Source organism: Dioscorea cayenensis, chromosome 19, assembly GCF_009730915.1.
Source record: "Dioscorea cayenensis subsp. rotundata cultivar TDr96_F1 chromosome 19, TDr96_F1_v2_PseudoChromosome.rev07_lg8_w22 25.fasta, whole genome shotgun sequence".
NCBI classification, from domain to species: Eukaryota; Viridiplantae; Streptophyta; class Magnoliopsida; order Dioscoreales; family Dioscoreaceae; genus Dioscorea; species Dioscorea cayenensis.
This window is the reverse complement of record NC_052489.1, coordinates 24,620,230-24,647,606: the sequence shown is the minus strand read 5'-3', so window position 1 is coordinate 24,647,606 and position 27,377 is coordinate 24,620,230. Positions and strand designations below refer to the sequence as shown.

Here is a 27,377-nt window from a genome sequence, read left to right as displayed (position 1 = left end):
GTATAATGGAAACAAAATGGCTTCTCCCTCTTCATCCAAACAAAATCTTTGGCTTATTTCATACCTTCTCATCCTGCCACTTAAACTCTCTTCTTTACTGAGATTTATGCTGCTCTGCATGTGCTCTCACAACCAGCACACGCTCACATGCATGCACGTGCACCATGGCGCGCATGCACACGCTCACATGCGGACACGTGCACACGTGTGTGCTAGAGCTCAGGTTGTGCTTACCAATGAACTTGGATTGAATTAAGAACAAGATTTCAGAGTTGGCAAACAAGGACAGACCACATTAATCTCCATAACAAGCCTTGATCACAAATTGGCACATGCTGTGCTCTCCTCAAAAACAAAATAATCGTATCACACCGACAAATCCAAAGTAAAATTCTGCTAAGCACACATTGCATAAACAAAGTTTGGTTTCAAGTACACGACCGAAAGGAATAATAACATATTGATGAAAATATGATAAAAATTCGATTTCCTTGGACTCTAGCTATGATTGCATCGTTTCACATTCATCAGCATCTCTTGGGACTTCATTGAACATGTACTCATTCTGGTACTCCATCAAGTACTGTGTTGACCTCTTCACATCAAGAAATAGCCCGTACACCCTGCTTATGTCGTCTATCTCGACGATCTTCCCCTTCCTCTTTTGGCATGCCAGTGCAGCTGCAGTGATCAAGTGGATTGCATACCTCAATGAGGTCTCAATGCCTATCTTTGTCAGTAAAAGCTTTGCATCTTTGGACATCTCCACGTCTTCCTCTTCGCACCGTATGCCAAGAATCTGATGGATTTCATCCTCTGTGAAAGGTTGAGTAGATATGATGAGCAGCCGGTCGAGGAAATCTGCAGGGATGCCATGGGGTGACCTGTAGTTTGTGCCACGGATGGTCGTGATCCCTCGATTTGTGGCAATCACCAGGATTGGAGCCATCTCGTTCTCCAATGCACGATTTAGGAAGGAGAAGCACTCGATGTCGAGCATGTGGACTTCATCAATGAAGAGGACACCAGGTATTATTTCAGCCTTTCCTTCCTCCCTCCACTCTGCAACCTTAGTATCAATCTGTTCCCTGACTTCAGCACGGATTTCACCAGTATCACCGGTGAAGAGTGCCAAAAAACCCTGTGTTCTGAACAATAGATTCCAATAAAATCAGTGTAATCAAGAGCATTCACTGAAGAATGAACCAGAACATAACAAGTGAAGCTGTCAGACAGTAAAACATTGGCTTTAATTGCATAAAAGTGCACTTTCTCCTTAATAGACTTGTTTTCAGAAGCTCTGTCTCCACAATGTCCTCTGTCAATTCCTTATTTCTTTATGCGTTTCATGGAACTGTGGGTCCAACACTAAATTTATTCTGTTCACTTGAGAAATATATATATAAAAATATTTCAACATTTCTTGTTCTCATATGTGAAGTTCTTAAATCTGCAAAAGCTATCAAGTCAATTGTGATAATTTCCATAGATAATTTTATCTTTGACAAAACAAGTTTGAATAGCTGAGATCGTACTAGATCATTTCTCCTAAAGATTTAGGTTCCTCAATAGGTGAAAGCAATAACAGACTACATATCCAATCAATATAGGCATAAAACATAATGTTATCGAACATGAAGAAAAGGCCATTGCTCTACGACCTAAAATGCAACAGTATTACATTGAATTTCAAAGTATCATGTTCCTTTGTGAAGAACAACAGGAACTAAATCAAGAGAACACATGCAATAGGTGAATGCTAAACCATTTGTTCGACTGCCCTTATTTCAAATTTGAGAGAGAGAGAAAAACAATGGTAGACCACCTTAGATTGCACAAAGAACCAGCAGTCCCATAACAAAAAACGGACATCATCTAAGCAGTTTATAACAGCGAACTGAGAAAATTTACAACCCAAACAAAAAAAAAGAAAAAGAGAGACAACCAAAGATCAAGATCATGTAAAGTATCTTGGTAACTGATGCATAAAAATAATGAGGCCTACAAAAGCAACTTTTTGTTAAAAAGAAAAGGCCATGAATTGAACAAGTTGCATTAAATTATAAGGTTGTTTCATGCTTCTAAATCGAAGGGGTTCATTTGGAAGATTATAAAAGAGCCTAGTATCACACAGCCCACTGATTAGTTACTCCAAAGTAGGGCTGTAAACGAGCCGAGCCGAGCCGAGCTTTGCCTTGTTCAAGCTTGGCTCGTTACTATTTAATCGAGCTTGAACTCGAGCCGAGCTTTCTTCGAGCTTCATTTTTTATGTTCAAGCTTGGCTCGTTACTATTTTAACCGATAGTAACCGAGCTCGAGCTCTAATCGAGCTTCTTTCGAGCTTCATGCTCGAGCTCAACTTGTTAAGAAAATTCGAAGCTTAGACTTAGCTAGCTAACTTGATTAAGGCTTGACTATTTTTTTTTTATATTTTATTTTTTTATTTAGTAAACTTATTTAATGAATCATTATCAAGTGTGACTCAACTCGATTTGAGTTTGATTATATTAATGATTGTTACAAATAAAATTGTAAATGATACTATAAACGAGCTTTTAATTATACAATAAACGAGTTCTTCACAAGATTTAATGAGCCGAGTTTGGTGGTGTACAAGCTTGGCTCGTTTATCTTATGAGCTCATTTAACTTAATGAACTAGTTGACCTGAGCTTTTAATGAGCTTAGCCTTCGAACAGTAGTTTATAGCCCTATATGTGTAACTCAAATTGACAACAATGACATAGTCACATATACACCTTAATATACATATACATAAACATATATATATATATATATATATATAAACGAGCTCACAATCGAGCTTATAAACGAGCTTGTTCATGAGCTTGGTCACGAGCTGTGTTCGCGAGCCAAAACGAGCCGAGCTTTTGGCTGCTCAAGCTTGGCTCGTTTATTAATCGAGCTTGAAAATGATGCTTGGCTCGTTTACAATATGAGCTAAACACGAACGAGCCTTTATCGAGCCGAACACCGAGCTACTCACGAACGGCTCGGCTCAAATACACCCCTACTCCAAAGTTGAGGATTTCAAGATTGAATCAACATCCGTTTATGAGGACAAGACAGAGAATTCTAGAATAAGGAAAAGGACACTGGACATGTTTTACATTTCTGACCACTGACAGAATTCTAGATTTCAAAATTGCTAACACATCAACTTACTATATGAAATGGGTAGATCATGGGCCAACTACTTAAGTTTTATCGGTGTCTCCGTCCTCCATTACAAAGTCCATCAAAGATGGGGCATGCTGCTGACAAGAACAGGTTCATAAATGGCAAAATAATTCAATGATCCTTGAGAAAAATATCATAGCTTACAGAACCCAACACTAAACCTCTAAGAAATTAGCCATCTAGCATCATGGGAAGGAAGAGAACACACTAAACAGGGTCATAAACACCCACCAATATCTTCCATCAACTGTCCATCCACATGAATAATGATGAAGAGAATTCAACACAGATGTCACGTTATAAAGTGCAGAACACAAACACCAAAACAAGAACATAATCAACTATACATTGCAAGCTATGGTTAGTAGTCATGGATACCTAATCTACATTTGCGCTTGTCAAACCCTACTTATACTCTTAACAAACCCTAAAACGAGCCAGTACCTAACTGAAACTGAAACCTAATGCGAAGCAAAGACTTGATCTTTACCATGCCACCACTACAATCAATCAGAGCAAAGTAACTACAAGCAACGAATAAACAAGCTTGAAAAATTCTTTAATTAGCTCTATTGAAAGGACCTAGGAAACACAAACCTGCTGTTGATGACATCGATCTCATGGAGGGTAACACAGTGAACAACCTCCTTGCGCTTCTGCAGCTCCCCCTCCGGGCACCGCACAAACTTGGTATGAGGCCCAACCGCATCGTAGTCTCTAGACCTACCAATTGACCTCCCTAGTTTCGTCACTTTCCCGCTGGCCTTATCAAGCGCTATAACGTCGCCACTCTGCACCTTCTCCCTAGTCAGCGCCTCAATCATCTTCCCTCCAAGCTCGTACACCGTCTCCATGTCCGTTGTCTTCAAGGTCAGCTTCCCCGTCTTCGCTGCCGCTCCTCCAGCAGCCGGGCGATCAATGGTGATCTCCACGACCTCGCCCTCGATGACCTCGGCTTCCTCCTTGATCCGCACTCCGATGGCCTTCCGGAAGGCCTGGGTAAGGGCTTCGGTCTTAGAGAACTCAAGGGAGAAAAGCTCCGAAGCGGAGAGCGTGGCGAAGGGTGTCTCAAGGCCAAGGGACTTGGCGAGGCCCATGGCGATGGCGGTCTTGCCCGTGCCGGGCTGGCCGGCAAGGAGGACTGCTCGTCCGGCGATGCGGCCCTCACGGACCAACTGGAGGATGAGTCCGGCGGCGCGGCGAGCGGGAAGTTGGCCAACCATGCCCTCAGAGGCGGCGCGCGCCTCGAGGGTGGTGTCGAGGCCAAGGCCACGGATATGGGAGTGCGCACCGATGCGTTCAATGCGCGTGAGGTCGCGGCTCTCCGCGAGCTTCTTGATCTCCGCCATTGATGGCTCCAAGAAGCTCCAAAAGCTAGGGTTTTGGAAGGGCTTCTCTTCTCCAGTGGCAAAACTCGCACCTTTTCTTCTATAATCTGGTATTTGGCCCTTTTTATCGCACAGAACCCCTTATAAAACTTCATATTTTCACTTTCAGCCCTATAATTCATAAAAAATTTCTTCACATGATTTTTAATTAAAATTTTAGGTTTTCTTTTATCGGCACACCCCCTAAAAATAATCCAAATATATACATATATATATATATATATTATATAGTCTTCTATAGAAATAAAGAAAAAATGTAGTATTTTTTAACTTTTCAAAGGAGATGCTTAACAAAGAAGTACATGTATAATTCTGAACTTTTGCAGGGATATAAATATAAAATAATCTTCACATTTTTAGCAATTTCTGTGGAATTTATTAGATGATTAGCTCTCATTCAACATATAGATCAAATTAGGGTTTCCCAGACAAATGATCAAATGCTCTGAATTTAAAGGGCATAACTGCAGAAAAAGCTCATCTTTTTCAGAAACAGACACTAAAAGCTACAAAGGTTCTTTATCAGTAAGCATATACATTACAACAGTTTAAGAAACCAGTCACTAGTTCTAGCACCAACCACAGGATATACATGTGACAAGAATTAGCCTCCAGATAGAAAGGCCAAGTACTACAAATCAGTTAGTGCAGAAGGCTAGTTTTTGTTTTTTCGATACTTTTTCGCTGCCGATTAATTGCAGATTGTCGTCTTGAGCCGCTTGGCTGCTTGAACAAACCCAACAATCACCTGCAACTCGTCCAATTGCTTTGGAAGAAAGCAATCAGTTTAGAATGATTCAGTATCAAAAGTTTTTCAAGTTGAATGCAATTCATGATGGTTTGATGACATACCTGTGACATGAAATGCCTTTGGACAGCATCTATTAACTGTTCCTTTGAGGGATTAGGACTCGCATCCATCTGTAAACAAGTTGAGAATCATAGCATTCAGAAAAAAAAAATAGTAAACTGATGTTTGAATAAGGTGAGTTTTTTGAGTTCATGGATTTACAAGGTTGAAGTGATGTGAATATCTCCAGAGTGCAGTTGTTTCCAGCTTGCTCAAGTCTACTTTCTGCTCCATAAGTTTTACATTTTAGTGACGAAGATATGAATACATAAAATTAAACTGTTTGCAGAGGTTATTAATAGTTCGTACTGTGGTACTGCCAGAGGATGAAATGGATCCCTTAGAGTGCGAGTCCCAGGAAGGTGAGCGACTCAAGGATTTGGGCGTTGAACCTTTGTTTGTTCTGGATCGAGATCTCTGTGGTTTTGGTGGTCTTGTTTCAGCGAACGCTGCAAGAAAAAGAGTAGAGAGGAAGATGCATCAGAAACATAATGATAAAAAAGGACCCAAATAGAGGCTCAAGTAAAAGAGCAAAAGGAGCTGAAAGTGTTGTACCAGCAAACTCCACCTTAAGCAACAGAAATGATGCATTTCAAGGAAAATCCTCAGCCTCACATGATAACCCAAAGAAAAGATGTTTATGCTTTAAGATTCATTAATAGTACCAAAGCAGTCGTCCTAATAATACTTTAATTGCAGGCATTAATGTGTACAGAAATAGAAGTTCATATATTAACTTTCTCTTTAATCAAAATGGACTCAAAATTTGCAAAATTTTTCCAAGCAGAAACAGAATAAAGAAAAAAAAAAAGGTTACCTTGAATATCAAGTTTAGAGGTTGGCATACTAAGGGTGAGGATTATGGGTGCAAAAATCAAATGCTATCAAGTTTTAAGATATTAGGAATGATAAAAAAATATGAAGACATTCTCACAACCAGAAACTACAAGCATAAATAATAATGACGTCCAGTACATGCTCCCTAAATCAAATAATATTCAAGAAACATCTTTGGCAAAACAAGTCAATATACTCTGCCAAGTGCTAACAAAATTTTATCAACTTATAGGACTATCAATCAAGTAAATTAGGCTCAGCAAACAGTTTGATAGAGAACAAGAGCCTCATTCATTAATTTACAGAGCTAGCAGGATGAGCAACAAATGACATGTACTTTTTCCCTCTACATCCACATATCTTACTATGCACTTATGAAAAGCAAACAAGAAAAACCTGCAAAAATGCATGATGGACAACAATTCAAATACTAAGGAACACTCACCCAAATCAGAAGTATTCCATTGCATGTTTTCACATTCAAGCTCATCGTCCTCTTCATGACCAGTTGGTGCTTCAATCACGCTAAGGGCATTTCTTTGCAGCTTTACTTCAATGCCATTTGTTAGAACCTGAAAGCTTATGAATCAGGTAACTGCTGAATGACTTAATATGCATGAATTTCATCAGATAAACTTCCTTCCTTGACAAGATTATATTAGTACATTCCTCACTTATAAGCACAAAACAAAGAAATACAGAAGGCAATTGATTATGCTTATAAATACAAAAATCAGAGGAAAACATCTCTCTAACACAAACATAAAAATCTTCAAAGCAACTAAATTTCTGGACCATGATAAGGAACCAAAGAGTATAAATCTCAAGTAGAGAATATTATGCAATAGGAAGAAAAATTTATTGACAGCTGAAATATCAAATAACTCATACAATGCAGTGCATACACAATTTTTTCAACTACTCATATAAACATGTAATATAGGATTGACGCATCAGAATAAATAAAATGCATTAGTCAGCAGGGCTAGTAAACTGACATGAATCTTGAGAACTATGAAGCTTAAGGATAAAAAAAAAACCCTAAATTTGTGTTGGAAACGTATTAATTACAATGTTTGGCACAACAAACATTTATCATCATGCATATTCTGCCAGCTTGAGATAAATAACAAACAATTCCACAAAATTTAACTAAAATCACATCGAAATCATAGATCAGCGCAAAAGTATGAAAAGGATGATCCAACCACAACCAAGGATATAAGCCAAAACATTTTTATGAAGGGTCTAATTAATTTTAGAGGAAAAAAGATCATGCAATACAAGTTAGATTTTTACAAAATCAGTATCATTACTGATGCCAGAGAAAACATCAAATTTCAAACTGATAAAACTTCAAAATGAGAAGGTTTTCACCCAAAACAAATCTTAAAAATTTAGTCATTACTCAAGAGGAAAAAATCGATCAAACCTTCAGGAATCAAAACCTTGGTGATAAATTAGGGAAACATACATTATTTCAAAGCAAGGAATTGCGGATAAGGACTAGATGTCCGAATTAAGCTCCAGTAATTACACAACCCAGAAAGCCCTGATTTTCCAAAGAGATTAATTGCATTAAAAAGTTTGAAACCCAAAAACCCTAAGTGCTCATTAATTTGCAATAAATGCAGACACAGGACACGAAACCCTAATAACTCAAATCTTCAAGACAAGCCAAAAGCACCAAAAGTTTTTTTTTTTTCTTATTTGTTTTGTTAGCGAAAATCTGATAAAATAATAGCATATGTCTGAAACCCTAGGATTGCAAGCTAACTAACAAATTATATTAAAAAGAAAAAAACCCAATGCAAGTCACCAAAAAAAATATATGTTTTTCTTTTTAATCACAGACCATCATGGATAGCCCTATTGCGATCTAAATTGTACCAAAACAAGAGAGGAAAAGAAAGGGATGGAGGGGAAAAAAGCTTCACCAAGATCCAATTCTGAAACCCAAGAAAATTTTTTGAATAGAAACGCATCAATTCAAAGCCATACACTCGAAAAAAAACACCCACATTGTCAAACAAAACAAAAAAGAAGATAAAAAGAAAACCCATTTCATCTAATCACTCATCTAAAGACCATCAGACTATAATTTAACCAAAAAAAAAAGAACCCAAAATTTTTACCCCAAAAATACAAATAAACATTCAAAAACAAGATACAATTATCCGAAACAAGAGAATTACCAGCCAATGCCAGCCTCCAAGCCCAACAGCCTTCTTCACAACCCCTTGAAGCCCAACAAGCACCGACTTTGTGCGATTATTCCCAGTAACCACAACCTTCGTATGCCTCGGCAGCACCGAGAGTTCCTCCTCGCTGCTCTCCCCGCAGCTCTGGCCGTACCACCCACTCATCCCCCCTTCCAGCATCACACCAACCCCCAAAAAACACCACAAAAATGCACAAAATTCACGCCATAAATCAGCTTAAACAGCAGCAGAGAGCATTGGGAACTGAAAAAAGTTGTGATCTTTGAGCGAAATTGAGGGAAAGATGAGAGAAATTTGTGGAATTTTGGGGGGGAATTGGGAGGAGAGGGACAAAGGGAGTGTGTGTGTGAGTATGAGGGCTTGGGATTGAGAGTGACTCTGCTTTTCCTCTCTACCTCGCTGTCTGGCTTTCGCTTCCCATGAATCCTTTACGACCGTAAAAGCCCAGTAGAAAGTTGACGCGTGTCCACTTTCTCAGATTAGTGGGCCCCCTTCGCCTCGGATGCTGGTTAACGGTTACGGTCCTGACGGTTGCGTGTTCTCTCTCGTGCTCTCGTTACGTTACCTTCACCATGTCTATTTTAGTAAAATCAAACAACTCACTCACATCTATTTAAAAAATTAATTAATTAATTAATTAATTTTTAAATTCATAAAGATTTTTTTAGGCATAATACCATAGTTGGTCATTCTATTTTTTTTTTTTTAAAGATATTCTATTTTTCTCTCTCTTCTCTTTTGGTCCCTCTACTCATAAATACTCCTGACTAGTCTCTCTACTTTTGAAAATATACACTGGGCACATTTCTAAAAATAGAGGAAATGGACATATTTTCAAAAGTAGAGGGACTAGTCGGGTGTATTTCTGAGTAGAGGTACCGAAAGAGAAAAGAGAGAAAAGTACCGGAGTTATTTTGATGTATATATATATTTTTTATTATTTATATGTTGAAATGGTGAGAATATACTGCCACGTGGCATGCGTGAATCGGGTTGAGTTCAATCTTAAAGGCTTATCTTTCTCAATGAATGAGTGGCAGCGGAGTAAATATGTAGGTGGCGAGGAGTAAAAGTGGTAGGCAAAAAATAAATAAATAAATAAATAAGTAAGACTAACGCCGTAACGTCTCCAGCTGGAAGTTGTCGTTTGCGGGGCCCACGTCAGCAAAAGCACACCACGTCTCATTCCCACGTCAGTTTTCCCGCCATCCCCGCACTAGGCTTCCCCGTTGATCACGCCCGTCCGATGACGCGCGAAAACATACAGACCGTTCGATATATTAATAAATTATATGCTACTTCATTTCATAAAATTAGGAAATCCTTTGATCTTTGACAAGAAATGCACATTTTCCTTGCTTTTTTTTTTTCTGATAATTTTATGAAAATCAAAATCCAAAGCAAATCTTATCTCCTCATCAAAATGGCCCACAAAAGAGTCCTTCATGTCTTTGATCAAACATGCATTACGCCAAGAGCTCCCTGTTGGGATGATAAGATGCCAAAAATTGGAACCATATCTACTTAATCATGTCTCAAATCTTTGGAAATAACCAGAGAATGACCACAAATGATTAGCAAAACAATTTATTTCTCTGCAATAAATAAGCAGGCTGTCACAGTAATTTTGATTTTACAACAGTTAAATTGCAGATGATGATGAACTGTAAGTTATAAAATATGTTGACAATTTGTAAAACTAAGAAGGTGATATCGAAACCGAATGAGTAAACAATGTATCAGAGGTGCTCTCAAGTATTTTCAGATATTCACTTCAAGGACCCTGCGGTATGTGATGGACCTCGTCCATTATTGTCGATGAGTGATGAGCGAAAGACGACATTTTGTATTATCAGATTACCGGCGGTCAGGTTCTGCACAAGAAACAAAGATTTGTTAGGACAATATGTTTTCGGCATCGAGCATTCAAGGACACTTGATGCACAGAACAGACAATTTTCTTTTTCATAATATACAAAGACAAATATGGAATACAATTGTTGATTGTGATGAGCTTAAAATTAGGTGCATCATGAATGTGCCTAATAGAATTAGTAGAGAAGTTCTCACGTCTGTGGGGACATATGTCGTATTCGTAGAACTAACAATAAACCATAGAAAATAACAATCAATGATGAGAGAAACCAAGAACAATAACTGAAAATTTCACAAATTTGAAGCAAGAAGCCAATTGGTCAAAAAAAATAAATGGAAAGTAATGATGCAACTTTTATCAAGTAATTGAGAGATGTTAATTTCCCACACAAAGGCTAGACATGGAGAACATTTCACTGCATATTTGGAGCAACAGTTTCGATGATTGATAAATCCTTTGTAATCACAAGTTCATTATTCTGAGTGCCGACCAAAGTAACTATGCTTTTCCTTGTCTTTTGACAACTTGTACAACTTGAACCAAAATTCAATTAGACTGCCTGTTAACTGATAAAATTCCTGTTCTGCAAGATGTTTATGAGACTAAAATTAATTGCATCTATGAATCAATTAATAATTAAATGAAAGAATGGCTAGACAGTTCATTTAAGGAGATACAAGAAGAACCCGAATTTTCACTGATTTACTGTTGTAGGTTGAAAAAACACTCAAGAAGAAACTCGTAAGTGCCTAATGCATCAAGAAAATCCAAGCTGAAACCCGTTTTCCATGAGTTAAGACAACCCACCAACCATGTATACCAATGTTTGATTCATGAAAGCTAAAAGAACTCCACAGTCCACCAATACATTCAGAATCAAAATCACTCTAAGTAAACAATCAATACAAACATTTGAGTTCTGAAACAGAGATAAGTTCCACACTTTACGCTAAGACTAACACTTGATAATCCAATAATAAATAATAAACCTTCTTTCTAGATACACCATTATGGAATGTTTACTTTTTACAACCCCAATTAGATTCCCCATCTTCTCATCAGGAATAGAAATCCTAGAATTCTTATGACTTCAATGAGAAAAGAACACGTATATTCAAGTGCGGCGCAATCCTACCATATTGATGTGGAGTGATGATCTATAGTACAAATTGGGCCGTAGGATCCCTACACGAAGCCACAAACTTGTCCAATTTATACTAATATTCCTCTGATCAGTGGCATAGGTATCTGAACTTTTCAATTTTTCCTTTTCCAATGATACCTTCATGCATGAAAAAATATGTATAATATTCACTTTTCATTGACTAGAAAGCTTTCACTGACTCCAGCTAACCAGTAAATATTTTCCCAGAGGCACCTGAAATATCATACATCCTTTCATAACTATTACAAAAATATTCCAGCATCTGATCATAATATATTTGGCAGTCGAGAACCTCCACTAACAGCTAAAACTATCAGAATATCTTATTATAGAACTAAATATCAAGGATCTCGATTTTGTGAGTTTGGTCCATACATGAGCGTCTGCAACGTCGTTTCTTAAGTTGCAATGTTATATGTTCGAATAAATTCAATCGACATATGGTACGATGAATGCCATATATTGTTGCATATGCCTATACTATTAGGAATGTAATGCATTTCTACTACCACCCACAAAATCTCCAACATAATGAATTTAAGCATCCATTCAAATCATTCATGCAGTATAAAACCGAGTTTTATATTATTATCAGAACAAAGATGGGTGACATACAGAGTATAAATACAATCCATGAAATTCCAGAGATGAAAAAGAATTTATTAACAAGTAGAAGACAAGCAAGCAGCATACCAGGCAGCCTCATTACTTCATTTTGGATGCCTGATAATCCTCTGCAAGACAACAGTCCTTGCCTTCCTTATATCCCTGCTACAATGATCAACCTGCTCACCCAAATCCTCGATGCTCTTCATAAACATCCCGAGCTTCTTCTTGATCTCCTCAACCCCGAACCTCACTGCCCCCTCCTCCTGCAATGCAAAATCAGCACTTTGCAACAATACATTAATATGATTCTCCAATTGATCCACAAGAACCCGAATACTATCCAAATCCTTGATTGTAATATAAGTCCCCACTTGCATTGAACTAATAACCTCCCTCTGCCCTTTAAGCGCATCCTCATAATCCTTCCACAATGAATCAAACCACTTGCCCATTGAACCGAGAGGAATTGAAGTGGCGGCAGCGAGCGCTGCTGCAACTGGTGGCGCAGATATTGCAGCTGCAACAACCGAGCAGATAAGAACAGTAGCAAATGCAGCAGCAAAGATAATGCTTGACACCTTCCTCCATGATTTCACAGACTTGAGCTTTTTATCAAGCTTTTTCTTCCTCTGCTGCAGCTTCTCAAGCATGCAGCGCTGCTGCTTGTGGACGGAGTGGAAAAGTTGAAAGAATTCATCAGTGAAAGGATTACCAGCGGCCTTGAAATGCCGGAGCTCTTCCATTGTGCGCAAATACTTATTTTTACCGTCCTCTTGGAGGGAGGGATCAGCGTCTTCGTCCTCGAAGCGCTGAAGGGCGACATGGACAATGAGCTGAGAGTCACGAGCGCGTTTGAGACAGCGTTCGAGAGCAGTGCAGAAGTCTAGTGTTTGAAGAGAGTTGTCAAAGTAGTCCTCGACAAGATCGAAGAGCTCAGGGCTACGCCAGATGTCCTTCTTGCAATCAAGGATGATCTTGACGACCTCCTGGTTCATCTCCAAGAGGCAACCGGTGACCTCCTTGAGGGAATCGAAGGAGAGAGAGCGAACCTCCACGCCCAGAGCTAGAGACGAGATGACGCGGCTCGTGCGCTGCTGCAACGTGGTGTCGAACGTTTGCAGCTCTGGATCAAGCCTGCACGCCGCTTCATAGGAGCTCAGCTCTGCAGTGTACTCATTGTTCCCACCCGACGACACGCCGGCTGCCGTGTCCCGCGGCGGAGCAAGAGGAGGAGGCGCCTTTTGCCTGCTGAATTGGCTACCCATGGAGGAGAAGAAAAATTGGATTTTGATTGAACTCTGGGGTTGGATTCGTACTAAAACCAAGAAAGATTGAAGCTTTTATTTGGATTTCTTGAGTAACTAAAAATGAAGATGAAGATGAAGATGATGAAAAAGGAGCAATCTTTATCAATCCAAGCTCATAAACATCTTCAAAAAGGGCAAGATGTAAGCTTATAGAGAGTCAGTGATATGAAATGATGGAGCCATATAGAAATAGAAAGATAGCGAGAAAGATATTATATAGGGAAGAGAGGAGAAGGGGAAGAGTGCGGTGAATGGCGATGTCTTGTACGCATGAGAAATGAGGAGAAGAGGTGGGGAGGCAGCCTATGGAGAATCTGGTAAGCAACATCCCCCCCTTCTCTCTCTCTCTCTCTCTCTCTCTCTCTTCTTACCTTATCATATTTCTCTCTCTAGAACTGAAGTTTCTAAGCGGGAAGCAAGGCTGATGAGGTTGGCAAGAGGAGGAGTGAGGGAGACAAAAGCGAGAGAGAGAGAGAGAAGAAGAAGAAGTCTAGAAGAGGAGGAAGCCTACCTAGTGTGAATTTGGATAGGCTTGTCTTTTTACATGTTTTTTTTTTTTTGGTATGTTTTCCATGTCTGGTTGTGTATGAATTTCAGAATTTCAATGATTTACAAAGCTTCCAAAAATAACCAACTTAATGTAATGCAAGTCATGTGGAGATTCATGTATATCCTTATATAATCTTCCTCAAAGTCTCTTATTTGCACTTTTATTGTTAAACTAGTAAAACATTTTATTTTTGTTAAATTTCTCAATATTAAAGGAGAGTTTTTTCAACAAACACGAAATGTGAGAGTACAAATGAGTTGGGTTAATAGTTTTTTAACTTTATCTGATCTATAAAAAAAAATTATTTTATATATTATTTTTTTTTGTCTAAAATTACTATTGTAAAGAGATAAATTTATTAATAAATATATAAAAGAATATTTTAAATTTATCAAAAGTTGATGAGTACCACATGACATGTTAGATATTGAAATGCTTATTTTTATTTTTTAATTTTTTTTAAATTATTCAAATGCTTATCACACATGATAGATATAAAAAAAATGATTTGTTGACTTTCTTAAAAAAAAGCAAAAAACAAAAAAACATTGATGCATGAAGGAATCAAAATAATTGTTCTCATATCTTTTTAAATATATTTTTATTTTTTTATTTTTATGAAACAGTTTAATTTTAGATTTATTTAAAAATTGAAATAATTTCCAAGATTGTGTAAAAAGGCATGGTTTATATCTAGAACCCTGTAAAATATTTTCATAAGGCTTTTTACATATACACTCCTACCAAATCCCAAAATTAAATGCATGTACCACAGCCAAATGTCATTTTCACCGGCGGTTCCGCCCCGAAAGTAAGTGCGCGACGCGTGGCGTGACGTAATTGGTTCCAATTGAAAGCCACGTCAAAGCCGCCCTCGCCACCCAATCTTCAATCATATTCACGTCAAAACAAATAACAATTGGATTATCTCTTAACCAACCAAAGCCCAAACTTTCAATGAAACATAAATACTTACAAACAATATATCTAATTCTCGTTTTCAGTAAAAATCATGTTTATATACTTGAATACAATACATACAATAACAACAATGATTTTTTTTTTTTTTAATTTAAAAAAAAACAACAACAACAACAACAATGAGATTTCCATAGTTTGAATGGTGTACAATTCTAACATCTTTAATCATTGTTTTTCCTGGAGATTTCTGCTAATAACTAAGATGCTCAGAAACTATGATCAGTTGAGGTAGTTTGAACTTGTAATTGGCTAAAATGATGCAAAGCAACAGTATCTCTTCCCAAGTTTGGTGATCCTGCCAACAGAACCAGATTTTCCAGAGCTCTGTTGAATGTTTGGAGATTTATCAGGTTTAGGTGGCTCTTTGTTGTTGTTATTGTTGTTGTTGTTGTTGTTGTTGCTGCTGATTATTGAACCTATGAGAGAAAATTTTGCTGATCAGATTTTTGTTTCCATACAGTGAATGTATATTGATATGGAAGCATAAGTTTACCTGCTGGAGATGGCCTGATAATTATCTGGTTTGATTTTGCCGAAGCAGAGATGTTGAATTTGCAGTTTGTATGCTTATCATTTGTGAGTTCCTTTAATAAGGCATCTGCATCAAAATATTCATTGGAATCCATCTCCATAACGCTGGAGTTGCATGAATTTGAAGAAGAAGAAGAAGAAGAAGAAGAAGAGGACTCCTGGTGATCGATATCATTCAGTTCAATGTATTCCTCATTTATGAAATCAAGGTTTGCATCCTTATCCACCATGGTATTGTCTGAGGCTGCTCCATTTCTCTGATCCTCCCCATGAACAGCCTACAAACACATTTTGGGGTAAAATGAATCACTGAAGCTGTTTGCATAACTAAGATGGTTTACATGGCTTCATTGGTTGCTCGTGTATTGATAAACATGCTTTGTGGGGTAAATATCTTCAATAATAGATTCAAGACAATTCACCTTAATGCATGAGATGTGATTAAGAGACTATACTAGTAATTTAACATACATTCTATGCTCATGCATAAATGACTCGCCTTTTAGGCTCTCTGGTGATCTCATATTAGAAGCTATGGTCTACTTAAAATGTTCTCTAGTTATTTCAAGCTACCTATAGAAAAGATTATGGTTCCTATAAGATCTATGCACATAATCACCTTTTCTAACAGCAATCCAAAATGAAAGATGTATTATAAGGTTTGAATTCTGAAGCCTGACAAAAAATATATTGATTATGGAGTGAAAAACTCATGTCAAACACAAAGCAAACAAAGGCTCCAATTATGCTATTATCATGAAACCTTGTAAATCATAAAGGTGTCTATTTGCATGCACAAAGTCTAAGCAGTTCGATTATAAGAATTAACACATGAAAACCAAGAACATGGCTGAAGAGAAACAAATCTTTCTCAGAATTAACAAAACATATCAGCAGTAAACAGAATCATGTCACTTCAAAAGAGCACTTCAAAGAATGCCATGCTATGTTGGACAGACTGCAGATTTAAAAGGTAGCCTATACCTGGGTCGAGTTTGCATCATAATGAGGAGAGAGGTTTCCTTCATCCTCTTCTAAAAGGGACAGCATTATGGCTTCCAAATATTCAGCATCAGCATCATCCGTACAATCTAAACCTACAGAACTATGTTGTTCCTCATGTTCTGGCCTCCAATCACTTTGCCAGAACACTTTGCACAATGAGCTATATTCCTGTAACCACCAACCAAATCACACTATCACAGTCAAATCCAGTTTTAACAAACACTTAACAAATATAAGCTCCCATGAACATGAGGAAAAATATATTGCTCATCTCACAAGATACCTGTACAATTCTGATTCCTTGGCATGTCTTCCATTCAGTTTGATATTCATGCATCATCCAACAAGTTTTATCACCAAAGGGCGGGCTGCCAATATAGAATTCCAGGGCAGTTTTCCTACCCATCACATCACTTCCTGTTGAAATTTTTGAAACTTCACCCATAGTTTTCCAGTATCCATCTTTTGTTTCCCTAATTTCATTGCTTCCCTTTTTCCTTTGTCCGTCATCCAGATTGTACAGGTATAATATATGTTCTGCACACCAAAAAAGAACAAATCAAGTACTTAACCAGGAATGAAACAGGAATAGTGAGCTCTACTACCGTTCAACACTTGAGAAATCCTAAACAAATGAAACTACCTTGAATGAAATAATTCATCCATGATAATCAAAAAACAAAGTCATCAGGAACTGGAAGAGTAAGACAGCACTAGCAAGATACAACATGCTTGATCATAAGCAAGGACGAGAATTTACACATCATTCCAATTCTTCAAGCAAACAAGCAACATGTTCAAGATAAGAATGATTTAACTAACAATGAAATTAACTGGTTCAATGAAGGCAACAATAAGAAGGGTAATTAAAGTTCCTTCATTCTAGAAACACTCTTGGCGATCATCAGAGGCATCAATAAAAACACCAAGAATCCAATTTGCAATTTTTATCAAATAGATTGATACCAACCGGGAGAATTCCACGGCTCAATGCTAAAAGGGTTCACTTCTGTGATAACTGTAGCTGGAATGGGATCTCCAACTCTCCGACCTCCCAAGAATAACACAATCTCCACATCAGTTGACAAGGCATTGATGCCCAATACCACCGAATTCGAAACAGAGGTACACATCATAATCAGAAACCAACCTACACATTCAACAAAAACCCCAACAAAAATTCAAAAATCAATCAATCAACACCAAAAATACGAATTAAATTCCCCCACAAACCGATTGAACCCAAAAATCCAATTCCTTGAAACAACGAAATTCCCAAAACAATCAAAAGAACAAACACACAACCTCCATCTCCCATTTCTAAATAAATACCAAAAACCGCGGAAAAAAAAAAAAGCGGATCGAATGAATCGAGGCTTGAGATCAGCCGTGATTCCGAATTGGAAATCAAATGAAAAAACTCGATCACAATAGAGAAAAATCAACCTCCGGCGAGCTTCAATAGGTTTTCCGGCGTCCTTTTCACGCTCTCTATCTTCCCGCGTCTTTCTCACTCTCACTTCGCTCGGGAAAGCATGAGTTTATAAAAGCGATAAAATTCACATTTATATGTATATATAAATATAGCTCACAAATTATTAGTCAAAAAGTTTAGTCTTTGATCTACATTTGGTTTAGAAATTCATATTTCTGTAGGGGTGTATAAGTAAAATTTAATTTATCAATTAGCCTAAAATTTTATGATATATTCACGGATCTGCCATCAAGACATTGACTTATCGGTCAACGACTCCGAATTCGTTCTTGGCAACTTCCTGGTGTGTCATGTGTGTGTGTGTGTGTGTGTGTGTGTGTGTGTGTGTGTGTATGGGTCCCATTTAATTAATCTGTGTATTTTTGTTTCCTTAGTTGATATATATTATAATTTATAAATAGATAAAATAAATGCACAATTACTCACAATTAAACAGCCAGGTTTTTTTAAAAAAAAAAAAAACGGAAAAGTTATTATAGGCCAAGGAATATCGGTTGATGCTAGTTTGAATTTATTTCTTGTGGTTTTTTTTTTCTTGTATATTTTTTTAAATATTGCCTAATTTATATTTTAAAATACTTTTTCAGCTCAAGGAAAAACTTAGATTTGCAAGTAGTCTTGCTATAAAATTTATGTATTTTAGAATTATGCATCTATAATTTTTTTCATCACATTATATTTTTAAAAAAATTATTTTAGTTATTAAACATACACTTAAAAAAAAAATTCTGATTTTTATATAGATAAACAGGAAAGAGTTTTTTTTTTCTCCCTGGGCGTACACACATAGAACAATTTTTTCAAATCAAAGTCATTTCTTCTTACATAATATTCATTTTCTTTTAAAGGTAATATTGGCGCCTTACAATTTCAGTTAAAATAACTCATTGTCAGCTAAAACAAACAAGATTGAGATTATTGCAATAAAGGCAAAGATTTAAGAGAGAATTTTACGTAAGTAAAATACAAAATTATACCCCCTCCATGATTGATAATTCATTCCCCTCCCAAATCAAATGCAGAGGGTTCATAGTCTGCCCATATTTATTCAAATATATATATATATACATCAGTGCATAAATACAAGTAGAAAGAATTATAAAGGAATTAATACTTCTCCCTCCAAGGCCAATACAGGAACTAACGCATCTTTCTCCCAAGGTAAACTATAAAGCGGAAAACTGAAAGAAATATTCTTGGCATGAAAAAGCTAAAAAGCAGATGAAGTCCCTACCTTGGAAAGTAACTTCTAACTGTCCACTTGTTAATGTTGCTAATCACTTTTGTCAAATTGATTCTCTAATTTTGGAAGATTGTATAGCATCAAACCCACCACCAGAATACCAGTGCCGATTACAAACCAAAAGTTCAAGCTTGCACCTTGAGGAATATATGGTAATGGAAGTGAAAGGATAAAGATCGACATCGGCACTGCAAAAGCAAAAATTTTAAATATTGTTGCTCCAAAAAAGAGTATGAACAAGAGTTTGCTTTAAATTTTGTTTCTTTGTGAAAATAGTGAAATAAGCCTTATAATGAAAAGTAAAGGTTGAATTGTGAATCAATCCTCAGAAAACTAATCAAAGATAGAATGTAGGTGTGCAAGTGGGAGACAGAAAGAGAAAGAAGGAACCTGCTAATGTCACAACAAGTGAAGAAACTAAAGCCGATGACATCTTCACCAGGTTAAGCAAAAATATGTTGAATGCCATGTTTGTTGCAATAAAAAGCAGAGGCAGCAGTGGAGCTCCTTCACAACCTGAAAAATGTTGTCAAATGATCTATAAATAAGTTGTCTCTATGAAGGAAGAGTACTGAAAGGAATAAAAAGCATTGCAATAAGCTCAAATTTAGTCTTGTACAGTAAACACAAAAACCATTGTAGTTAAACCTTTCACAATTGAAGCTTTACTTTGGAAAGAAGAAAAACTTTCCCTTGGATAAGTTGGCTTATAATTCATTAGGTTCATGCTGGTGAAATTTCCAAGAGCGAGACAGATAAGCATGAAAATTCTAATTTGTTTTGACATTACCTTCTTTACCATCGTCAATTAAATTATTTATATTGATTTGCCATTTTATTTTCCAAATGAACACAATATTGCGTAAAAATCATGATCATGAAAGAGACTTGACTAATCCAATGAGAGTTTTCACTGAGTAATCAAAAGAGAAGAATTTCTGAAATAATTGACCAATGTATTCAGCTTCATCTAAAAATTCTCCCTTTTGTCCTGATAGTGAGAGCACATAACTTACACATCGATACCATTGGAAGTAACAAATTCATTCATACAACCAGACATCAAAAAGCATATAATTAATGTGATATCAGAGTGAGTTAGCAAACTTGCCTGTCTTGCTGTGCCCAACATTGAAAAAACATCCAGCCCCATCTTTGAGGTAAGTGGGGAGTTCAGGAAACGGAATACCTCTCAAGTGTGAAAGAAAGGGAAGAAGAAGAAATACAAAAAGAGCCTGCATATGGAAAAATGGGAATATAAATCATAATTAGGTGAAATGTCCCCCAATTTCCTAATAAATTCTAAAGAAAGATATCAGATATGAGATTACACCACCAAAAAAAGATGATAGGGTACAACATAAACCTGTTAAAAATACAATAATAGAAGCTGCCAGTCTTCACCAAAAACCAAAACATGGTTAAGAAAATGGAAAGCAAATTAAAAAACAAACCTGAAAACCAGATCCAAAGGAGTTGACGATAAAAATGTCAAGAGGCTTGCCCTGCACATTGTATTCATGACTAATTAGGAATTCCATGCACACCAACACGAGAATGAATCCACAGGCATTTGAGTAGAACCAAATAGAAAAGAAAAAACGCTACCTGAAGGCGCCTTGCACCATCAATGAAAGCGAATTCCTGACACATAAGGAAGATAACACGGTTTGAACTTTGAATAATAATTTAGCTTCCAGCACATCATAACTAATTGTTCGGACAAGAAAAGGAATTTACTTTGAGAATGGAAGCGCCAGCTTGAAAAGCAGAGGAAGCTACCATCAGAGCTGGCCAAAGAAAGCCAATTTGAGATAGAAATTGGCCTTCACTAGACCCACTACAGTTAATTCAACAAAGATAAGTTGCGCAATTTAGAATATAATATTGAGAAGAACTAAATTGCTTGATGTTACAGCAGGGATTGAAATCGAGTTGGCACTCAAAACTGATAAAAGCCAAAGACTGTGTTTCATATGCAGTAAAGTTCACAAATAAAAAGTATGTCACAGGACATCCATATGAAGACTTGATATCAAATCACACAAGATTTGATGCTCTTTGTAAGTGGAATAGTAATAGGAGATAAACAATATCTTCAGAGATAAATTGCCCCTGGACAACAAACCTCACTCTATATCAAGTCAGGCCGTCAATCATATACCTGAGAATTATGGTCCTCTACATGTTCAATAAAAAAATTCACTTTTTCCTAGGGGAAGAAATACTGGTAAAAAGAATCGAAGCACCTAGTTACTTAAACACATCCAATGGATGATAATGAAAACAAAGCAGCAATGTGAACTGGTAGTAGCATGTCTTGAAGGAATCAAAGCGTTATACCTTGCCACAGCTAAGACCACTCCAGCTATCACAAGTGAGCAACCAAGAACTTGGTTATAAGAATATCTTCTGCCCAAAATTAAAACCGAAAAGATAAGCTGCCAAACCAAGAAAGTCTGCAAATGAAGAACAGGCAATAATTTAATATACTTATAATGCATATCAACATGATCATGCAGAGAAAAACAAAAATATGGACATTTGGAACAGATATATGAGTAGAGAGATTGCCACATGATAGGAACGATCAAAGCAAACACAATTTGTCAATCATATTCAATTGGAAAAGCACAAAATCAAGCAAAATCTAGATACAAGGGTGACATATCTGGTTTAAGAATGGCTCATTACAATTCAAAGGTCAACTTCCAAACTACTTTTTTTAGGGCAGTTCAAGAGTTCAAAGTTCCATCATGCTAGACAGGGATCTGATTAATCTTTAAAGTGCATAAATTCTTATTTTAAACACAACCTAGCATACCCTGCTAGCCACCACTTTCAACTAATATGGCAATTCCATGACACAGTCAGCAATCTAATGCTATGCCAGGGATTCACAGAATAAAGGAAACTAATTTTAGCACATATATTGCTTTCAGAACAATGACAAGAGAAAACTAATTTGGTGAAGAACATGCATTGATCTTATTAATCAGGATAAGTTGTCTAAACTAAAGATCATGTGTTAAGGTGTTAGAAAAAGTTTGGTAATTTCAATTTTTGACTTGCATAAGTGTGCCAAATCATGTGGGTTTGTCAAGTTGAGTTTAATGATAAGTTTAGAAATCTAGATTTAAATTAGCCTTTTCCCTATTTGGAGTCAGGCCTTGCTTATATAAGTTCTCAAAACTCTATAAAAAAAAAGGAGATGAGTCTTCTAAGGAAATCAATCAATGAATTATTCTCAGATTTTTTCTAAATGCTTTATTTCAAGGTGCGATCATCTTTCATTTTAAGTGTGATTGCTTAAATTCTCTGGATGTTATTCCCAAGAACCTCGGGGTGATCATGTAACATATCTTGCATCACAATACCTAAGTATAACAACCCAAACCTTAATCTAAGTAAACTAAAATCAATTGGAAATCAACATTACCTGAGACAAGATAGGAATGGCAGGTCCAGGGAGCTGTGCTGGAGATGAAGGACAATAGAAAATGATGAAATTAATATGCAAAAAATAAAAAAATAAAAAATAACAAGGAGAACAGGCGAACATAGCTTGATAAATAACAGGGTGGCTTATATGGATTGAAAAAAGACAAAGTATAACATGAAAGACCCTCCAAAACTATAGTTTCTACATGTATTTAACTTGATTGATTAATTACATACTAAATGTTTTGTGCTTACATCCAGAATAGTGCATATGCATTGAAATGATGCAACAAACTCCTGCATGAAAAATTTTACTCCCCACCGACTGATAACTCACATGACATAATCAAAGGAGAGAAAAACACAAGAGCCACACAAAATTCATAATTAATTAAAAGGAAAATCAACTTTAGTTCTGTCATTTTATGTAGTTAGCTTTTACAAGAAAAAGGACGTGACATATATTACCTCCGGCAGCCATTCCTGCAGCAACTCCCAGGGCTTCCAGCAAACCAATCGCCATGAATTGAGATTTTGGCACCCCCAGCATTCCCATAGTCACAATACCCACGCGATACCTTACATATAGGATAGTGAAGTATACTGCCACATACCTACAATACGCCACATGTTATACTCCACAAAGAGTAAGTCTAAGAACATAGTTGAAACAGATCGCTTGCACTGAGCTAAATCAAAAGAATTTCAATTTTGATCATACGCATGAAATCAAACAATGTTACACTAATAATTAAAACAAATGAAATATAATTCAAGAACACTTTCCAAGTGTACGTCATTTACACTACCAATAATTGCAAGACATGATCTTTTGACGCAAAAAGAAAACAGAAGAACTGCGCGATTACCCAAAAGTGGTGACTTGGGCGAGAAAGAAAGGGTACTGCTTCATGGGAACAAGAGCAAGCTTATAGAGCACCCGATTCGCCACTGCCAGAGCAACAGTGACCATCGATCCAGCCAGAATCTTCCCGTCCACGACATCAGGGACCTCGGATTCTCCCCTCACAGCATAAGTCTTTGATAGGAGATAACGTTGCCTCAGAGGAGCCGAAGAGGTCCATCTCCGGCCGATGCAAACCCTAGAAGCTCCTTCACTGAGACGCACTGTGGATGATCGGAGCGAAGCTGAAGCGTTCCGGAGGAGCTTGGGCTTGGTTCGGAGGAGAAGAGGATGGAGGAGAGATGTGGCAGTGGCGACCTCCATTCGTCGGTGGTCCGCACCCTCGAAACGGAAGGAGACAGGGAGAAAGGGAACGGAAAAGGCGATGCTGAAAAGGAGAGGCCTACGTGTGACATTAACGGATTCGGGTTTGTGAGTCCAAAGATCCGATAACTATATGAAAATCCTTATATAGGAATTTAATATCAGTACTAGCTTCAGGAATCAGGGTTAGTTAGAAAATAAAATGTTATATATATGTTTATGTTTTTGTATTTTAAATATGATTTAAAATAGATTAATGGATGTAAACAACGGGTCGGATTTGAAAACCCGCTACTGACGAATCCGCATCCGATATGGGACTCGACCCACAAAGCAAAGGTTCAGATCTCCGAGCGATTCATTCTTCTCCTCCTTCCGCTCCCAACAAAGCAAGACGCCATTTTCAGAGCTCCATTTTCCATTCCTTCGTTTCATATCTCGATTAGCGCTCTTGTGCTTTTCTTCATCTTCGCAAGGTATGCTTCTTATCAGGGACGTCTAATTCTATTGTCTGGTTTTTGTTCCGTTTTTTGAATCACTGCAGTGCTATGACCGGTTTATTTATTTCCATTTTTGAAATTTCTGATTGAATTTGGGGGAAGAATTGACAAATTTCGTGTAGAATTAATTATTTTGTTATAAAGCTGAAGTCTTGTAATGTAGTGCATCTGTTTTGAGGTGGACCTCTGGATCGAAGCTTCTCTTAATCTGAAAATCAACAATGTGATGGAAGAGAAAGGAAGGAGAAGAAGATGAGAATTGGAAGGCTTGGCAAGCTTAGGATTAATCATGATCTTGCATTGCTAGTTATAAAGTTTAAAACTTGCAATTTATTGATATGTTTTTTAAGTTGGGGGCCTAGATCTAAAGTTTTTTGGGGTCATTTAACTCTGAAATTGGGAAGATGTTTGGAGATTGTGGTTGGAGGAGGTGGAGGAAGAGCTAGAAGAAAAGGATGTTCATGACCAAGGATCATCAAACTAATCATATAATTATGAATTTGCAATGTAGCTTGCTTGAAGTGAGGATCTAGATCGGAGCTTCTAATTGGAAAATCATCTCTATGACAACAGCTACTAATCCCAAACTAGTTCTCTGGTTGAAGGGGATTGATCCGTTAGCTAGAGAGAATGGAAGAAAGATTGTCCCTTGTGCTCAAAAGTTGTAACTAGGAGCAATTGTCTTGAATGTACTTTTGCATAAGAACCTGATACTGAGGGTCAATAGGACTAGTTATAAACCTACAAGTGACACATCAAAGGCAGAAGCTTATATTTTAAGGTGGTGTTTGGATTGGTAGAATAGAAGGAAAGATAAGAAAAGAATGGAAAATGATGGAAGGAAAAGCATGAATGCCCTTTCATTTACTTATCCAAATACACTGTAATGGTTTTGTTCGGTTTGATATATGTATAGGTGTATGTATATATTTGCATCTTGTTATCTTGTATTTTGATTCTTGGTGGATTTTCTTAATCAGTTTTTATCATAGTGTGTTAAGTAATAGCACTAGCTGTTGTTTGAGGAAGAGAAAAAACCAAGGAAATTACCATCATTACAATCAAAGTGTTTTAGCTGACAACTGGATTTTTGCTTGGAAAAAATCTCCTATTTAAGCATGGATTCTCACCCACATTGCAGCCATGAATGACAATATTGGAAACCCGGCTGGAATTCAGAGACCCCATCCTCCCGGTCCATTTGGGAATGCCTTCTATGGAACTGGTTCCGGAATAATTCGTGGCGGCCTGGGAGCATATGGGGAGAGATTCCTTGGCTCTAGCTCAGAGTTTATGCAAAGCAATGTAGGTGCCTGTGGAAATAGCTTGCAATTTTTTTTCAAATGTTAGTATTCATGTATCAATTGCCATAAATATTGTCCAATTAAACTTTGTATCCATTCTCATGAACAGATCAGTCAGCATTTATCTGATTCTCAATATTACTTCCAAGTGAATGGCCAATATGTGAGGAACAAGCTGAAGGTCATATTGTTCCCCTTCCTCCATAGAGTAAGCAATGGCTGACTTCCAAAATTTTTGCCATCATCAATAATGACATCTTTTTGCAGTTCTCACCCTCACTTTCTCTGGTTTCATTCAGGGGCACTGGACAAGGATAACAGAACCAGTTGGTGGGCGACTTTCATACAAACCTCCAGTTCATGATATAAATGCCCCGGACCTGTACATTCCTTTTATGGCATTTGGTACCTATGTTGTCTTAGCAGGATTCATGCTCGGTGTGTTAGGAAGGTGAAATAAATTTGGTTGTGTACTTATTTTACTCATCATGAACTTCAATTGTTTATTTAAATCATTGTGTTTATCGTATGGTTATAGATTTACACCAGAAGCGCTGAGCTTGCAATTTACAAAAGGACTAGCAGGCTGGTTTTTCCAGATCCTGCTTCTAAAAGGACTGCTGTATTCTTTGGGCAGTGGCGAGGCGCCGCTGTTGGATGTTGTAGCTTACACAGGATATGCATTTACGGGCATGTCTGTTGCTGTTTTCGCAAGGATCTTCTGGAATTACTCATACTTTTTTCTGCTTCCTTGGATTTGCGTTTGCATGGGGATTTTCCTGGTGAAGACCATGAAGAGGGTTCTCTTGGGAGGAACGAGGAGTTACGAGAAGCACACCAACAGGCACCATTATCTTCTGCTTTTCATGGCTGCAGCTCAGTTCCCCTGGTTCTTCTGGCTCGGCAATGTTGGTGCATGATGCTCCATGTTTCCTACCGTAACAAAATTCTTTATATTCAAATTTTTTTGATTGTTGTAATGAATCAGATAGTGCCATTGTCTGGTTCAATGACATGTTTGGCATCCAAGTTTCTGTATTTGTTGAACATACAAATTATCAAAATTCTTTGATTTCAAGTTGCCTCTTTTATGGCAGTGTCACATAATCTTGGATTCATTCAACTGGGAATCCATTGTCTGGTTCAATGACATGTTTTGCACCTAACATCGGTATCTGTTGAACTTACAAATGAACAAAAGCCTTTACTGCCAAATTGTCAATTTTAATACAGCATTCAAAATCGTCTCATTCTAAATCTTTAAAATTCAGGTTATCATTGTTGCAATGAACCAAAATGTGCTGTTTATTCATTGAATTTAGAAACCGTTGTCTGATTCAGTGACAGATTCTTCAAAATCAACATCTGTGTTGGCGGATCATACAAATGAAACACTCATTGCTGAGCCGGCCAAATAATTAAAGATATATATTTTTTTTAATCTGCTATTTATTCAGTAATTTATCAAAACCATTTTGATAGCAACAAGAGTGTCCACAATGCACATGGGATGAACAAAAATCAATGAACTGGATGAACAAAACTACAAATTTGTACACTAACAGCTACTCATTGCCCAACCAAAGATCACATGCTCCTTGACAACCAAATTCATCTGTTCAAAACTTTCAATTAATTAATTAAT

At 37.1% G+C, this 27,377-nt stretch overlaps 6 protein-coding genes across 6 annotated transcripts; 1 reads left to right on the top strand and 5 right to left on the bottom strand.

The window, feature by feature from the left end:
- Positions 1-272: 272 nt before the first annotated feature.
- On the bottom strand, positions 273-4,627 carry LOC120249826 (ruvB-like 2). Its single transcript, XM_039258495.1, has 2 exons — positions 3,798-4,627; positions 273-1,148 (listed from the first exon to the last, which is right to left on the bottom strand). The coding sequence occupies exons 1-2, from the start codon at positions 4,547-4,549 to the stop codon at positions 503-505; spliced, it is 1,398 nt and encodes a 465-aa protein (XP_039114429.1). The 5' UTR covers positions 4,550-4,627; the 3' UTR covers positions 273-502.
- A 414-nt stretch (positions 4,628-5,041) lies between these two features.
- Positions 5,042-8,893, bottom strand: LOC120283322. Its single transcript, XM_039289972.1, has 6 exons — positions 8,471-8,893; positions 6,721-6,847; positions 5,748-5,887; positions 5,601-5,663; positions 5,441-5,509; positions 5,042-5,354 (listed from the first exon to the last, which is right to left on the bottom strand). The coding sequence occupies exons 1-6, from the start codon at positions 8,654-8,656 to the stop codon at positions 5,280-5,282; spliced, it is 660 nt and encodes a 219-aa protein (XP_039145906.1). The 5' UTR covers positions 8,657-8,893; the 3' UTR covers positions 5,042-5,279.
- A 1,175-nt stretch (positions 8,894-10,068) lies between these two features.
- On the bottom strand, positions 10,069-13,849 carry LOC120250120 (UPF0496 protein 1-like). Its single transcript, XM_039258901.1, has 2 exons — positions 12,232-13,849; positions 10,069-10,371 (listed from the first exon to the last, which is right to left on the bottom strand). The coding sequence occupies exon 1, from the start codon at positions 13,410-13,412 to the stop codon at positions 12,249-12,251; it is 1,164 nt and encodes a 387-aa protein (XP_039114835.1). The 5' UTR covers positions 13,413-13,849; the 3' UTR covers positions 10,069-10,371; positions 12,232-12,248.
- A 1,161-nt stretch (positions 13,850-15,010) lies between these two features.
- LOC120283632 (NAC domain-containing protein 83-like) lies at positions 15,011-18,059 on the bottom strand. The gene is made up of 6 exons (XM_039290341.1): positions 17,968-18,059; positions 17,492-17,671; positions 16,805-17,058; positions 16,501-16,689; positions 15,479-15,794; positions 15,011-15,401 (listed from the first exon to the last, which is right to left on the bottom strand). Exons 2-6 carry the CDS (start codon positions 17,655-17,657, stop codon positions 15,235-15,237), a joined length of 1,092 nt encoding a protein of 363 aa, XP_039146275.1. The 5' UTR covers positions 17,658-17,671; positions 17,968-18,059; the 3' UTR covers positions 15,011-15,234.
- Positions 18,060-19,033: 974 nt separating this feature from the next.
- LOC120249675 (protein CLT2, chloroplastic) lies at positions 19,034-24,089 on the bottom strand. The gene is made up of 11 exons (XM_039258264.1): positions 23,570-24,089; positions 23,169-23,314; positions 22,699-22,736; positions 21,603-21,718; positions 21,000-21,099; positions 20,868-20,903; positions 20,714-20,764; positions 20,371-20,494; positions 19,650-19,775; positions 19,251-19,447; positions 19,034-19,165 (listed from the first exon to the last, which is right to left on the bottom strand). The coding sequence occupies exons 1-10, from the start codon at positions 23,926-23,928 to the stop codon at positions 19,290-19,292; spliced, it is 1,254 nt and encodes a 417-aa protein (XP_039114198.1). The 5' UTR covers positions 23,929-24,089; the 3' UTR covers positions 19,034-19,165; positions 19,251-19,289.
- Positions 24,090-24,132: 43 nt separating this feature from the next.
- On the top strand, positions 24,133-26,821 carry LOC120249676 (protein YIF1B-B-like). The gene is made up of 5 exons (XM_039258266.1): positions 24,133-24,404; positions 25,570-25,733; positions 25,842-25,940; positions 26,032-26,183; positions 26,271-26,821. Exons 2-5 carry the CDS (start codon positions 25,572-25,574, stop codon positions 26,650-26,652), a joined length of 795 nt encoding a protein of 264 aa, XP_039114200.1. The 5' UTR covers positions 24,133-24,404; positions 25,570-25,571; the 3' UTR covers positions 26,653-26,821.
- The last annotated feature ends 556 nt before the right edge of the window (positions 26,822-27,377 follow it).

Excerpts from the sequence above, each read along its gene's own strand:
- LOC120249826 (XM_039258495.1), bottom strand. The coding sequence starts at position 4,549 with ATGGCGGAGATCAAGAAGCTCGCGGAGAGCCGCGACCTCACGCGCATT. Across the intron at positions 1,149-3,797 it reads ATCGATGTCATCAACAGCAG|AACACAGGGTTTTTTGGCAC; the intron begins GTTTGTGTTTCC and ends TCTATTGTTCAG.
- LOC120283322 (XM_039289972.1), bottom strand. The coding sequence starts at position 8,656 with ATGCTGGAAGGGGGGATGAGTGGGTGGTACGGCCAGAGCTGCGGGGAG. Across the intron at positions 5,888-6,720 it reads ATGGAATACTTCTGATTTGG|CGTTCGCTGAAACAAGACCA; the intron begins GTGAGTGTTCCT and ends TTTTTCTTGCAG. Across the intron at positions 5,664-5,747 it reads CATCCTCTGGCAGTACCACA|AAAGTAGACTTGAGCAAGCT; the intron begins GTACGAACTATT and ends CTTATGGAGCAG.
- LOC120250120 (XM_039258901.1), bottom strand. The coding sequence starts at position 13,412 with ATGGGTAGCCAATTCAGCAGGCAAAAGGCGCCTCCTCCTCTTGCTCCG.
- LOC120283632 (XM_039290341.1), bottom strand. The coding sequence starts at position 17,657 with ATGATGTGTACCTCTGTTTCGAATTCGGTGGTATTGGGCATCAATGCC. Across the intron at positions 17,059-17,491 it reads TGAGCCGTGGAATTCTCCCG|AACATATATTATACCTGTAC; the intron begins GTTGGTATCAAT and ends TTTGGTGTGCAG. Across the intron at positions 15,402-15,478 it reads TATCAGGCCATCTCCAGCAG|GTTCAATAATCAGCAGCAAC; the intron begins GTAAACTTATGC and ends TTTCTCTCATAG.
- LOC120249675 (XM_039258264.1), bottom strand. The coding sequence starts at position 23,928 with ATGGAGGTCGCCACTGCCACATCTCTCCTCCATCCTCTTCTCCTCCGA. Across the intron at positions 20,765-20,867 it reads ATGGTGCAAGGCGCCTTCAG|GGCAAGCCTCTTGACATTTT; the intron begins GTAGCGTTTTTT and ends TACAATGTGCAG. Across the intron at positions 20,495-20,713 it reads CCTTTGGATCTGGTTTTCAG|GCTCTTTTTGTATTTCTTCT; the intron begins GTTTGTTTTTTA and ends TTCCATATGCAG.
- LOC120249676 (XM_039258266.1), top strand. The coding sequence starts at position 25,572 with ATGAATGACAATATTGGAAACCCGGCTGGAATTCAGAGACCCCATCCT. Across the intron at positions 25,734-25,841 it reads CAGAGTTTATGCAAAGCAAT|ATCAGTCAGCATTTATCTGA; the intron begins GTAGGTGCCTGT and ends TCTCATGAACAG. Across the intron at positions 25,941-26,031 it reads TGTTCCCCTTCCTCCATAGA|GGGCACTGGACAAGGATAAC; the intron begins GTAAGCAATGGC and ends GGTTTCATTCAG.